This window comes from Callithrix jacchus, chromosome 4 (genome assembly GCF_049354715.1).
Source record: "Callithrix jacchus isolate 240 chromosome 4, calJac240_pri, whole genome shotgun sequence".
NCBI classification, from domain to species: domain Eukaryota; kingdom Metazoa; phylum Chordata; class Mammalia; order Primates; family Cebidae; genus Callithrix; species Callithrix jacchus.
In genome coordinates, this window is record NC_133505.1 from 95,718,818 (window position 1) to 95,731,195 (window position 12,378).

Consider the following 12,378-nt stretch of genomic DNA (forward strand, 5'->3'; position numbering starts at 1 on the left):
CCTGTGGTCAAGAGCTTTTTTTTTTTTTTTTGATCAAGAGCTTTAATTACAACCTAGATCTATTATCTTAGCACTGTCTAACCTACTTTCAAGTTCCCTCAGAACTACTCAGAAGGGATATGAATACAATTTGGACACTTAGACACTTTTAGGACATAGATTGGAAAATACAGTTTGGCTTACTTGCTTCATTAATTTTTGCATTGAACTACATTATTTAAAAGAGAGACATTCATACATAGGCGAAGAATAAGACCACACAGGAGGCAGTTTCAGATGCCCTTACCAGAGCATATCACTGCAGTAGTTACATCTGGGATAGCCACTAGGCTCCCAACATTCTGCACATATCAGAGCCATTCTACCCAAAACAGACAAAGGTCTGAAAGGCCAATGTCATTCTACAGCCTGTCAGACAACAGTTATGGTGCAAATCGACAGATCTAGCTGAGCCAAATCTCAAGGTACCCATACCATACATTTTCCTGCCACTGTCGTTGGCATAGTGTTTATTCCAAGAAGCAGTGGAATGTTAATATTGGCTTTGTGCCCATCAGAGAGGACAAACCTGAGACCCATTCCTTTACTTCTTATTCAGCAGATAAACATATTTATCCTCTTGATATAAGGCATTAGGCTTGGCTTCCACTTTTCACCCTTTCCAGTATTTTAGAGACTTATAACTAAAAACTTTTAACTGTTTATAAGAAATCCAGACCCTATCTTCAGCTTGTAAATTCCTATCTTCCTCAAATACATCTCATCTCTACTTAGCTTGGAGAAAATCTTAGACTGCTAAGGATGAACAAAAACAAAACGCATATACTCAAACATAGGTGGTTCTCATTCTCACAAAAATGCTTACGAGTATAGGCAGATCTCATTTTACAAATGAGGAAATTGAGGCTTGGAGAGGTTAGGAGAGACCGACAGCTGGAAACCTCTATGACTAGACCTACCCACACCGTGTTGCTCTTAGATTTCACTGTCTACTGTCCCTGAGTTTCAAGGGGAGGGTCTACAATCTCTACAGCCTCAGTGCTTTTCACAGTACTGGGTACATGGCTGAATGAACAGATGATTTCCCTGCTAGAGAAAAAAACTATAATACTAATAGTCCCATTATCATTTAATCATAATTACACCTACATAGTTAAAAGAAAACTTAATGGCCTTAAGGGTTTATCCTGCAACTCTAGTTCAAGAGTTATCTGAAGATTTAAATTGGGGATGGAAGGGAAGAGTAACAGAAAGCAGCAGCTGTTAGCCCTGGAGTCTAGGGAACTCACTGGTTTGGGGGATGGGGTGGGGTGAGGATAAGGGGTGTCATCGGCAGATTCTGAGACTTTAGTGGAAATTGTTAGCAAAAGGATGCCAGACGAAGCCCTAAATAATCCACAGGGAGAGCAAATCACATCTTGCTAAAAGCCTATCTCACCAGAGACTAACGATATGAAATTTACTTGGGTCCCTGCTGCTCACAGTGCACCATGTGAACAGTCCTTACCTTCTGGGCAAGCTCCGTGAAGACCTGGGCAAGCACAGAGAGCAGCTTCGCAGTACCACGGTGAGTTGCCAAAGACATGGTCAGGAAGAAGAGGACGAGGTCTGAGTAGCTGGAGAGGATGGGCATGAGGCGCGCCAGCAAGGAACAAGATTGGCTGAAGAACTGAGATCAAAACAAAAAAAAGGCCAGCTCACACTGCTTGGCGGGTACCAGGTTTCTGTTCTGGAGCTACTTAGTGGTGGTAACTGCACAACATTGTGAATGCACTAACTAGTACTAATGGCAAGTTACATGTATGTGTTTGTAACCCCCATCCCACCCCAATACACACAGCTCACTGAGATTTCTTCATTTACATAAATCATCACAGACGTACACTTTAAGTTCTCAGACTGACGTCTCTTTTGGCTCACAATGTTGGTTTTTAAAAAACAGAATGTTGGCCAGGCACTTTGGGAGGCCAAAGTGGGTAGGCTGCCTGAGCCCAGGAGTGCAAGACTGGCCTGGGCAATGTGGCGAACCCCATTTTTGCAAAAAAAAATACCAAACCAAAAAAACATATAGCCAGACGCCATCTCTTCAAAACTTTAAAAATTAGCTGGGCATGGTGGTACATGCCTATAGTGCCAGCTACCTGGAAAGCTGAGGTGGGAGGATCACCTGAACCCAAAAGGTCACAACTGCAGTGAACCATGATCATGCCACCACACTCCAGCCTGGGACACAGAATGAGACCTTGTAAAATAAAATAATCTTTTATGTATGAAAACTTTACAATTTTTTTTTTTTGAGACGGAGTTTTGCTCTTGTCACTCAGGCTGGAGTGCAAAGTCTCGATCTCGGCTCACTGCAACCTCCGCCTCCCAGGTTCAAGTGATTCTCTTGCCTCAGCCTCCCAAGTACTGAGGATTACAGGTGTGCGCCACCATGCCTGGCTAATTTTTTTTTTTTTTTTTGTATTTTTAGTAGAGACAGGGTTTCACCATGTTGGCCAGGCTGTTCTTGAACTTCTGACCTCAGGTGATCCACCTGCCCTGGCCTCCCAAAGTGCTGGGATTATAAGCATGAGCCACCACGCCCCCACCTTTTATTTGAGATGGAATGAGACCTTGAACAATTAAAAAAAAATTAAATAAAATAATGTTTATAAATAAATTCTATTGCTGATTCAAAGTTAGCACTAGAGGCAATGCTATAGAATAACATACAATGTCCTACAAAGTGAGTTGCTTCTCTGGACTTACTGCAGAGACTACAACTGCTTACTCTGTTGGCTGACCATAGTGGAAACGGTGTTTACAAAAGATGGCCGCCAAGCCTCAGTTGATAACATCATCTATCATTAACATCAAATACTTGGGAGTATGTGAGTAAGATTTGAAAGAATCCTAATATAATGGATACTCTGAATGCGTAGCAGTTTTGCACTTAATGCATCTTACAATTAGCTAGCAAGCCCTAAGCTTTTCAAAGCTTGTCAATGACTTTGCACGTATAAATAAAGAGACCAAGTTCTTGGTGACGGTGGCACTGAGGCCTGCTCTGGGACTTAACCACATGGAGTGAGGTGAAGCCCACTCTGCCTTTGCTCAGTGCACTGGGAAAAGCTTGTAAAGAACAGTTAGTTACCAGGTGCTTTGCTGCTGTGCCATCCTCACCATATGATTTCAGCCTCTCCAACAGCTCAGAGATGGCAGAAATTATTTTCTGCACATGCAAAGTGCTCACATCGGCCCAGAAGTCATCCTCTAAGAGTTTTGTTAGATGTCCTGATTGCAATCTCTCAAAGCCTGCTGCCCCATTCATTCAGAGAAAAAAACATGATGAATAACAGAAAACAAATCCTTTCATCTCTATTCATGCAGACATCTAACATTCACCCTTAACTATTTAGCCATAGAAATAAATCATCAAATATAAAAATTAAATCAGGCATGAAACTGATTTCTGCCTGATCTCAGACATACCACACTCTTCTTGCAGGTTTGCTTGGTCAGTGTCCTCCTCTGCTTTTTCGTTCTTTCTTTCTACTAAGTTCTGAATGGCACAGAGGATGGCTCGGATGGCAGTTTCCATTTGCTCGAAAAAATCTTCCACAAACCCTTCGTCCAACATTTGATTTCCTAGGAAGTAACGGTGCAAAACAAGCATACAAATGAAAGACACAATCATTTGGTTTAGTCCGTCTGGAAATCATTAAAAATACTCATTTACTGATGAGCTCCTTGTCAAGCTGTGCCAGATACAAAGAAAAGAGACAAATTCCTTTTGCCTCGATAAACCTACACGTTTATTACCTTGTATTAAAACAATTTTACTAAAACAATGTAAAAAAAATATGAAAATAACTGTTAAGACAGTATGAACATTAACTTAGTCCAAATATCAGCTCCAAGCTTTTTCAGTCTAAGGGAAAACTAACAGACAGTGAGTTTTGTGCTGCCTTCCTATGTGTACTACAGAGTATGTAACAGGCATTCAAACAAATGGGGCAAAAGTTAAGAGCTGTGGATTTCAACTGCACCTCCCTGCCTCAGAACCCTGGACAGGTACCTGTAGACCAAAACATAGTATGTCTTTGGGATAATGAGACTTACATCTACAAGACATCATTTCTGTACTGGGCTTCTATTCCCTGACTGAACAATATTCCTTACCTCCTTGGCTACCTGAAGTAAGTAAATGTGTCTTCCAGGTGGTAAAGTCAGCCACGGCTTTACTAACTTCTCCTCTTATATATTCCAGACTTTCAACTAGTGCCATCTGTGAGTCTCTTTGCTCAACCTCCATCCCTGGAAGAATGAACAAGGACTCTAGGCCCTGCAAATGAGCTGACATCTGGGACAAGCAATTCAGTGCAGAAGAGCAAACTTCAAAATCTTTCCTGCAACAGAAATGCCACAATGTTGAAAAGAATGCACTACAGTTCCCACAAACACACACCCCTCCCTCCAACCACTACAATGTGTGCAAGGTAGAACGCACCCTGTCTGAAGGTTACAGCTGAACACAATGTGCTGTGCAGGTCCACTGAGTAACACAGGACTGAATCACAATTCTTTTCATAATTTTATTCCATTACTGAACACCTAGGTGTAGTAATTTAATAAATTCATAAACACCTAGGTTTAATAATGGAACAAAATACTAAACACCTAGGTTTAGTAATGGAATAAATTACTAAATAAATTACTAAACTTATTCCATTAAGACTAATGATATTCCATTAGCAGGATGTGATTTGCTCTCCCTGAGGATTATTTAGGGCTTCATCTGTGCATCTTTTTGCTACGGCTGTTTCCACTAAAGTCTCAGAACCTGCAGATGACACTCCCTATCCCCTCCCCACCCCATACCCTAAACGATGAGTTCCCTAGACCCCAGGGCTGTCTGACAACTGCTGCTTTCTGTTAGCACCCTTTCCTTCCCATCCCCAATTTAGATAAGCAAAATTAAGAACCTAAGCACACAGAGAAGAGTAAAGATAGACACACGTACCAAGAATGAAAGAGAGTCTCACAAGACTGCTGCCTAATTTTGTCAATGTCAGCTTTCACTGTTGTAATGGTTTTTATCATCTCTGTTAATCTCATAGTTGACTGTTGCCAAAGCTGATCCTGTTTCCGCATCCGGCAACCAAAGGGCAGCTGAATTCCAGGAACTGGAGATGGGTAGCTCAGATTAGAGGGAATGAGGTCTTGTACAACTCCACAAAGTTGTCCACTGCTAAGTTCTGGTCCTTCCGGGCAGGGGGCAGGAGGCTGACCCAATGCCTGGGCATCGCCATGGCCTGGAGCTGGCCCCACACTGGGGCAGCACTGGAGGAGCCAGGAGAGCTGCTCAAGCAGGATCTGGCACTGCATGGCCAGGTGCTGCAGGCGCTCAGTCCACTGCTGCACGCCATCCTGAGGAGGAAAGGCCACGGGGTAGGCCAGGGGCCCTGTCAGCCTGCTATTAATCTCTTGCACACAGCTGAGGAGGTTCCTGTACAGAGAATCCCATGGGAAAAACACAATGAATGGCACCTTAAACCATGTTACTATATTGTTTTAAAAGAAATTTTGTGTTTCTGAACAAGCCTGGGCTTTTCCATGTAGTCAAGAAGGAAGAATCTCCCAGATAGGTAATAAGTCTGTTAAAATGCCTCCCTCAGTCTTTAACCCATCCCTCAGTCTTTCAGGAAAAGCATCACAACACAAACACACCACTATAGAGACTTCAACTAGGATTATCTAGTAAATGTACTGCACTTTGTTACATAAACCCTAATGAATGGAGCAGGAAATACCTGAAGCTAGAGTGAACAGTCTGGAAGTACTATCTCTCAGCTACGAATTCATTCAACAGATGATGACAACCTTCCTAACTGTCCTCATCTCTTAATTATCTGTTTCCATTGAGGAGCCTCCATGTGTAACTCAGCAGATCCCAAAAGCTTAAGTAATAGAAGCAGACTCAAATCTCATCTGTGCCCAAGACTGGGACACCCTGATACCATGAACATGACCCTATCTAGCAGCCCACATGGACTTCCAGCAACATATATCCTCATTCCAGACACAGGTATAGTTCACCCATGACAATTTTCACTGCCTGATGCAGCCCCAAAATCTCCCTGACTATATTCTCAGGAGGTGTATAGTCAGAACGCGGAGGGAGAGGGCCACTAGAGGCGTATCACTGAAAGCAAGGGGCAGAGCTGGGAGAAACCCTACCTACCTCTTTGGGCCTTAAATTCATTTCACAACTGAGAGCATGTCTTACACCTCTCCCCATATGCGGCAACTCTGAGCTGACTGACCCAACTCTTCCCAGTAGCCCAACTCATCAGCTGATACCTGAGGATGATCCACTGCTCACTAAGCGTGGTCAGGGACTGCCGCTGTCGGACAAGCATCTTCATCAAATGTGCCGAGAACCCTCTGCACCGCTCTGCGTTGGCCATGCCCATCTCCTGGCAGAAGAAGGAAAAACATGCTGATGGGACTGCTGGCAAACCCCACCCACAGCTGTGCTTCTAGAAAGTCGTTTCTGGACTCTTCCAGGGGAGGAGTCCCTTGCTAATATAAGTGACAGACATGCACTCTAAAGGTGACATAACATTTGGTCCTGCTGGCAAGTGTAACAGAATTTAAGATGCTCTCTGATTTTACAAAGAATTACATTGATTTATATTTTAAGTTTAAGGATATACTGCAAAAAAGCTCAGTTCCACTAACAAGCTGTTATCACTTAACAAGGTCTGAGAATGTGGCCTGGGATGAACAGAATAAGAGCTTTCCCTGGTCCCCTGCAAGTCTCATGTTCTATCATTCTACCTTGGCAGGAGTTGCTAGTGCTGTGTTAAGCCTGGCATGCCGTGCAAGAGAGCGATAAAAATACTTCTGGCATCCATCCCATGAAGATGAGATTTCTGTGAGCAGCCTAGAAAAGATATCAACATCATTTACTTAATTAAAACCACACTCTCCCACCCCAGATCCTAAAAACTCAGAGATTGGTATATTTGGCCATAACCAAGAGGCAGCTGTCTGAATAGGTTTTTTTCCATGAGGACTCATTCAGTGAGGCACCCATTAGTCCTTTACTTAACAGATGAATTTTATACTCAGCACTGGAAGTATCATAGGGAAATAAATTATGCTGACAATATGGTTTCTTCAATGAAGCCTTATTTCAGCAGTGGGGCCTAGGGGGTCATAAACACTGATGCCTGCAGGGGCCAGGCAAGTAACGTAAGAGGACTAAAGATAGCAAAGCACAAAATGATGCATGGCAGTGACAGCTGACCTCAATGTGGGGAAGACACGGGGGATGTTGAGGGCTCAAGTAAGCTGGAGAGTATGTCTCATCAATAGGAGGAAACTACTATTCAGCTACAGCACTGCTGACTGAATTGGAATGCAAGCCCACCTGGTAAATTTTCCTAAAAAGCTGAAAATCCAGAATGCTTATGTAAAATTTCCCCTGTCTACAATGTTCTGTTGAATTCAAATTTAAAGCCCTGGGAGGGCCAACTGAGCAAAGAAAACGCAAATGTGTACTACACCCAGCTCATGCAAAGCATCATTCACAACATTCTCTGCTGTGCTGTAGACAGAGGTAGCTCTGCCTGTCTCAACAGTGTATGAATTTGTCTCACAAATTCAAGAACATCTTAGAACTTATGAGGGATGTATGTATATAGAGGAAATAAAAATATGCCATTTCCCCATAGATTTCCACATGTATGATCAAATGAAGTGAGCAGACCTCAGGAAAATCAAAAGACAAAAAAAAAAAAAAAAAAAAAAAGAAAGAAGGAGAGGTGAATGCAAGGAAGAAAGAGAAAGAAAAGAAATGGGTTTTTTCGAGATAGTCTTACTTTGCTACCCAGGCTGGAGTATAATGGCACAATCTTAGCTCACTACAACCTCCACCTCCTGGGTTCAAGCGATTCTCCTGCCTCAGCCTCCTGAGTAGCTGGGATTATAGGCATCTGCCATCATGCCTGGCTAATATTTTCTATTTTTAGTAGACACAGGGTTTTGCCATGTTGGTCAGGCTAGTATTGAACGCCTGACCTCAAGTGATCTGCCCACCACAGACTCCCACAGTGCTGGGTTTACAGGTGTGAACCACTGCACCCAGCCTCACACTTTTCATTTGAATGTCCATCAGGAATCAGATCCTGAGCCAGGCACTTTTGTAAGTGGTAGCCACAGTGGTACTGCTATTCCCATTTGTGCAAATGAGGCCAAGGAGTTTTAAATTACCTGCTCCATTTATAAGCAAGGAAAAAACAACGAAACCAGACAAACCTCGAATCAGCCTCCCGAGTGCTGCTGACGATGGACAATGCACTCCGGAGATCTAACGGGTGAAGATGAAGCAGCTCTTGAGGATTTTTTGAACGGGCCCATGCAAGACCTTTGCGATATGACAGACCTAGGAAATAAACCACATTCACTTAAACAAACATACTTAGTATACACTGGATGTGCCCACTCTCCCCTGCTACTCAAAGCATAATCTTCTTCTAAACAGCATCACCTGAGAGCTGGTTAGAAATGGAGACTCTCAGGCTGCACCCACAGCAACTCAAACAAGATCAGCAGCTGTACTTTCACAAGATTCCCCTGGTGATTCACATGCATTGTCAAGTTTGAGAAGCACTGCTCTCTATACTATGCTGCAAGCATATGGTACAGCACGTGGTGATGGAAATTTAAAAAATATAGATTCTGAGAAACCTCATACAAAACTGGAAATATTTGGGAATCAGCTGGCTGGTTGTAGGATTTTCCTGCATGAGAGGAACTCTTAGAATGACATTTCAAAACCTTGCCTGTACCTTCTGTTGTCTACCATCTCAACTGTCTGGAATTTCCCTTAAATCAGTCATATTGTTTCTCTTCCTAAAAGTTGGTGACTACATTTCACTGGGTTTCAAGTGAGAACCTTACCAATTTTTGCAAGGTGTTTAAAGAGGTCTGACAAAGCTCGCTGCTTTTGCATGAGAATGTGCTTGGCTTCTGACCGCTGCTTCTCCTTCTCTGCATAGGGTTCCACTTTTAAGCTCTGTAGCTCACTCACAGAGGAAATTACTTCACCTGTAAGGGAAAACAGGCAGGGGAGGGGGGCAATAAGAAAACCCAGGAGTTTAGTAATGTGTTTAAGTTACCCAACACCAGGGACCTTTTGGAGAACAAAGGCCAAGTATCATTCATCTTTATACCGAGTACTTAACCTAGTCCCTAGCATTTTAAAAAATCTCATTAAGTGTTTTAAGCAAACTGGTCAAGGTGCATGGAAACAGAAAAATAATACAAAGGACTTCAAATCTCTTGATAATAAATGACCCAAACAACAGCAGTCATTCTTTTGTATTTAGGGGTTTTATAATCAATCAAGCACTTATTGAGCACCAACTATGTGCAGTGCATTATACTAGAAATTTATAATCACTTGAAGGAAATTTCTGACTAATATGCATTGAGTTTCCACTTGTAGCTGGTACATGGTAAATTCTTTTTTCATCTGCAGAACTTCAGAAGCACCTATTTGTAGCTCCATTTTACAGACTTCAAAGAAAGGCTCAGTGAGGTCTACTCACTATCTGAAGGCCATGTGGTTAATGAGTAGATGAGCCAGGACTTGAACACTGACCTACGGTACTCCAAAGCCCAAGTTCTTTCTATACAGCACCCCCCTGCCTTCCTGAATACATGTGGGTACCAATAACACAAGGGTGCGGCTTCCCTGCCGCAGGCACTGTTACAGGCTGGGCTGTGTCTTCCCTTCCCCCTCAGTTCATATGTTAAAGTCCCACCCCCCAACCTCAGAATGTGACTATATTTGGAGACAGCCTTTAGAGAGGTAATCAAAGTGAAATGAGAATGGGCTCTAATCTGACTGAAGTCCTTAAAAAAAGGGATCAGGACACAGAACACACAGATCAAGAGTGACCACAGGAGGACACAGTGAGAAGGTGGCCATGTGCAAGCCAATGAGATAGGCTTCAGAAGTAACCAACCCTGCTGACACCTTTATCTTGGACTTTTAGCCTCTGGAAATGTGAGGCAATGAATTCCTCACACGGAAGCCACCCAGCCTGTGGTACTGTATTAAGGCAGCACTACCAGCCAAATATAGGCTTTTATCAGTGAGCACAAGGACACCAAAGACATCAGACCGACAGTGTGGGAGAGTTAGAGGATGAGGGAGGCTTTACAACATGCTGCACATCCCTGGTCCAAGAGATGCCTGTGGATCTGTATTACACTTCACCCCCAGCCTCAGGCTCATGTCACCTTAAGCAACAGCTGGCAAGTTTTAAAAAGGAAGAGCTCCCTGAGATCAGACGCAACCTCATTAAAGGAAGGCTAGCCTCACTGACAGCACACTCACTATGGGTGGGTGATAGATGGGGTGAAGGAGGTAGTCAGAGGCTGCCAAGGGCCCAAACATTCTATTAAATTCTGTATTCCCTTCCCAGCTATTGCTGTGTACACTATGAGCAGGTCTTGGCTCTCACCTTCCCTGAGCGAAGACAGCCTGAGAAATGATCTGCTGTGCGTCTCTGAAGTGAAGCAAGAGGATGGGGATGCATCTGCCTTTTCCTCAAGTGAGACAACATTCTGACAGTGGGGACCCTCTGAGCCCCTTTACCCAAATGCCAGCCAATAGGAACTAGTGCAGACAAGGCTCTCATAAAAAACGGCACAGTACCATGTTACATGAGAGGACAACAATGTGAAAATTATGACTGTGGGCTCTCAGCAGGCTCCTGTGTCTGGCTCTGCGGGATTTTAAGCCCACTTGTGTATTTAATCAACTGTTCAACACTATACAAGATGTCAAAAAAGGACCACGTTCTCAGACCTGCAGTGGGGAAAACAGAGAAAGTTCCACCATTGTCCTGACTGCTGGCACCCACCTATGAACTGATCAAGGCCTTCCACAAGGTGAGGCAGGGGACTCTCCTTCATGAAGGTCAGGCACATCTTCATCATGCGTTTCCTGAGCTTTGGCAAGCGACGCAGAAGTTCCCCTTCCAAGGGGGAAGGAGCAGTGCCCTGATACCACTCTGGAATTGTGGCCTGTGAGACAAAGGACAGGTTAGCCTTGCTGCCAAGAATGATGGGCATCATTTTAAATTGCACGGGAACTAGATTTAACTGTTGCACACAAACACATCCCTAGTTCAAATATTAAATTACCATCATCTCCAAAGTCTCATGAGAACAAATGTAGCACCACTAAAATTCAGGGACATACTGTGGATATTTAGAAAACCGTATTACTGCTCTATATGAGATCAACATAATGGAAGGACCCCCATACCCCTATATCCAGCAACGCTTACTACGATAGCCATGAGGAGACTCCAGTTCTGAATGACGAACAGAGTGGAATGAATAGTATCACCGCTGCCCTTAAGGTGCTGAGTCACATTGTGTTTCTGACATACCAGCCAGGCGAAACTGGTCCTACTCCTATGACCATTTACCCCTAACTAACAGTTCAAATTTCAGGAATTTAGATTTCCTTCCTTCTTTTTTGAGACAGGGTCTCACTTTGTCACCAAGGCTGAAGTGCAGTGGCCCGATCTTGGCTCACAGCAACCTCCACTTCACAGGTTCAAGCGATTCTCGTACCTCAGCTTCCCAAAGAGCTGGGATTACAGGCATGCATCACCACACCTGGCTATTTCTTGTATTTTTAGTAGAGACAGGATTTTACCATGTTGGCCAAGATGGTCTCGAACTCCTGGTCTCAAGTGATCCACCTGCCTTGGGCTCCCAAAGTGCTGGGATTACAGGCATGAGCCAATGCACCCCAGACAAAGGAATTCAGACATTATTTGAAGGGAAGAGCTTTTGTCCATCAGGGGCATATTTTCATTATTTGTCCTGAGGAATAACCTGAAATTACTATGCTGTCATTAGCAAATCAAAATTGTTGATTAGAATGACAGAAGCCGTGAGCTGACAAATACAGTCAAAAGAAAGTAAATTTGGTAGCCATATCATATCTCTGCAGCCTTCTTATGTCTACATGTTCAGTTTCTATTATGAGTTTTGAACCACTAAAATAACAAAAATAGCTTAAGGACTTTCGTTACTAACTCTGTGAACCTCAAGTAGGAAATAGAGTAAGAAGGCAAAACTAATCACTCTTTAAAAGAAAAAAAATTTTTTTCTGGAGAGACAGAGTCTCATATGTTGCCCAGGCTGGTCTCAAACTCTTGGACTCAAGTGATCCTCCTACCTCAGCCTCCCAAGGTGCTGGGATTACAACCATGAGCCACTACACCTGCCAAGAAATTCCTCTCTGGAGGAGTGCTTTCTGATCCTGAAGCTCCCCACACCCAAGGACATGAAGCAGGA

The 12,378-nt window shown here is 43.4% G+C and overlaps 1 protein-coding gene and 1 long non-coding RNA gene across 6 annotated transcripts in view; one reads left to right on the forward strand and one right to left on the reverse strand.

Moving 5' to 3' along the window:
• Positions 1-6,803, forward strand: part of LOC103792544 (uncharacterized) — a 35,469-nt gene extending 28,666 nt beyond the window's left edge. The window contains exons 4-5 of the long non-coding RNA XR_004741944.3: positions 1,485-1,567; positions 4,253-6,803. This is a non-coding gene — a long non-coding RNA (uncharacterized LOC103792544). The remainder of the gene's footprint in view (positions 1-1,484; positions 1,568-4,252) is intronic.
• MDN1 (midasin AAA ATPase 1) overlaps positions 1-12,378 on the reverse strand; it is a 185,725-nt gene that overhangs the window by 24,043 nt on the left and 149,304 nt on the right. For 3 of the 5 annotated variants that reach the window (XR_008480744.2, XM_008994772.4, XM_054254263.2), the window contains exons 74-83: positions 10,926-11,088; positions 8,953-9,099; positions 8,308-8,434; positions 6,826-6,931; positions 6,346-6,461; positions 5,006-5,491; positions 4,165-4,391; positions 3,475-3,630; positions 3,137-3,300; positions 1,508-1,669 (exon numbers count right to left, since the gene is read on the reverse strand). Coding sequence is in view for 4 of the 5 variants with exons in the window: in XM_008994772.4 (XP_008993020.2) it covers positions 1,508-1,669; positions 3,137-3,300; positions 3,475-3,630; positions 4,165-4,391; positions 5,006-5,491; positions 6,346-6,461; positions 6,826-6,931; positions 8,308-8,434; positions 8,953-9,099; positions 10,926-11,088 (1,854 nt within the window). In the remaining variant the exon portion in view is untranslated. The remainder of the gene's footprint in view (positions 1-1,507; positions 1,670-3,136; positions 3,301-3,474; positions 3,631-4,164; positions 4,392-5,005; positions 5,492-6,345; positions 6,462-6,825; positions 6,932-8,307; positions 8,435-8,952; positions 9,100-10,925; positions 11,089-12,378) is intronic. The other 2 variants (XM_008994773.5, XM_078369784.1) reach the window with 1 other exon arrangement.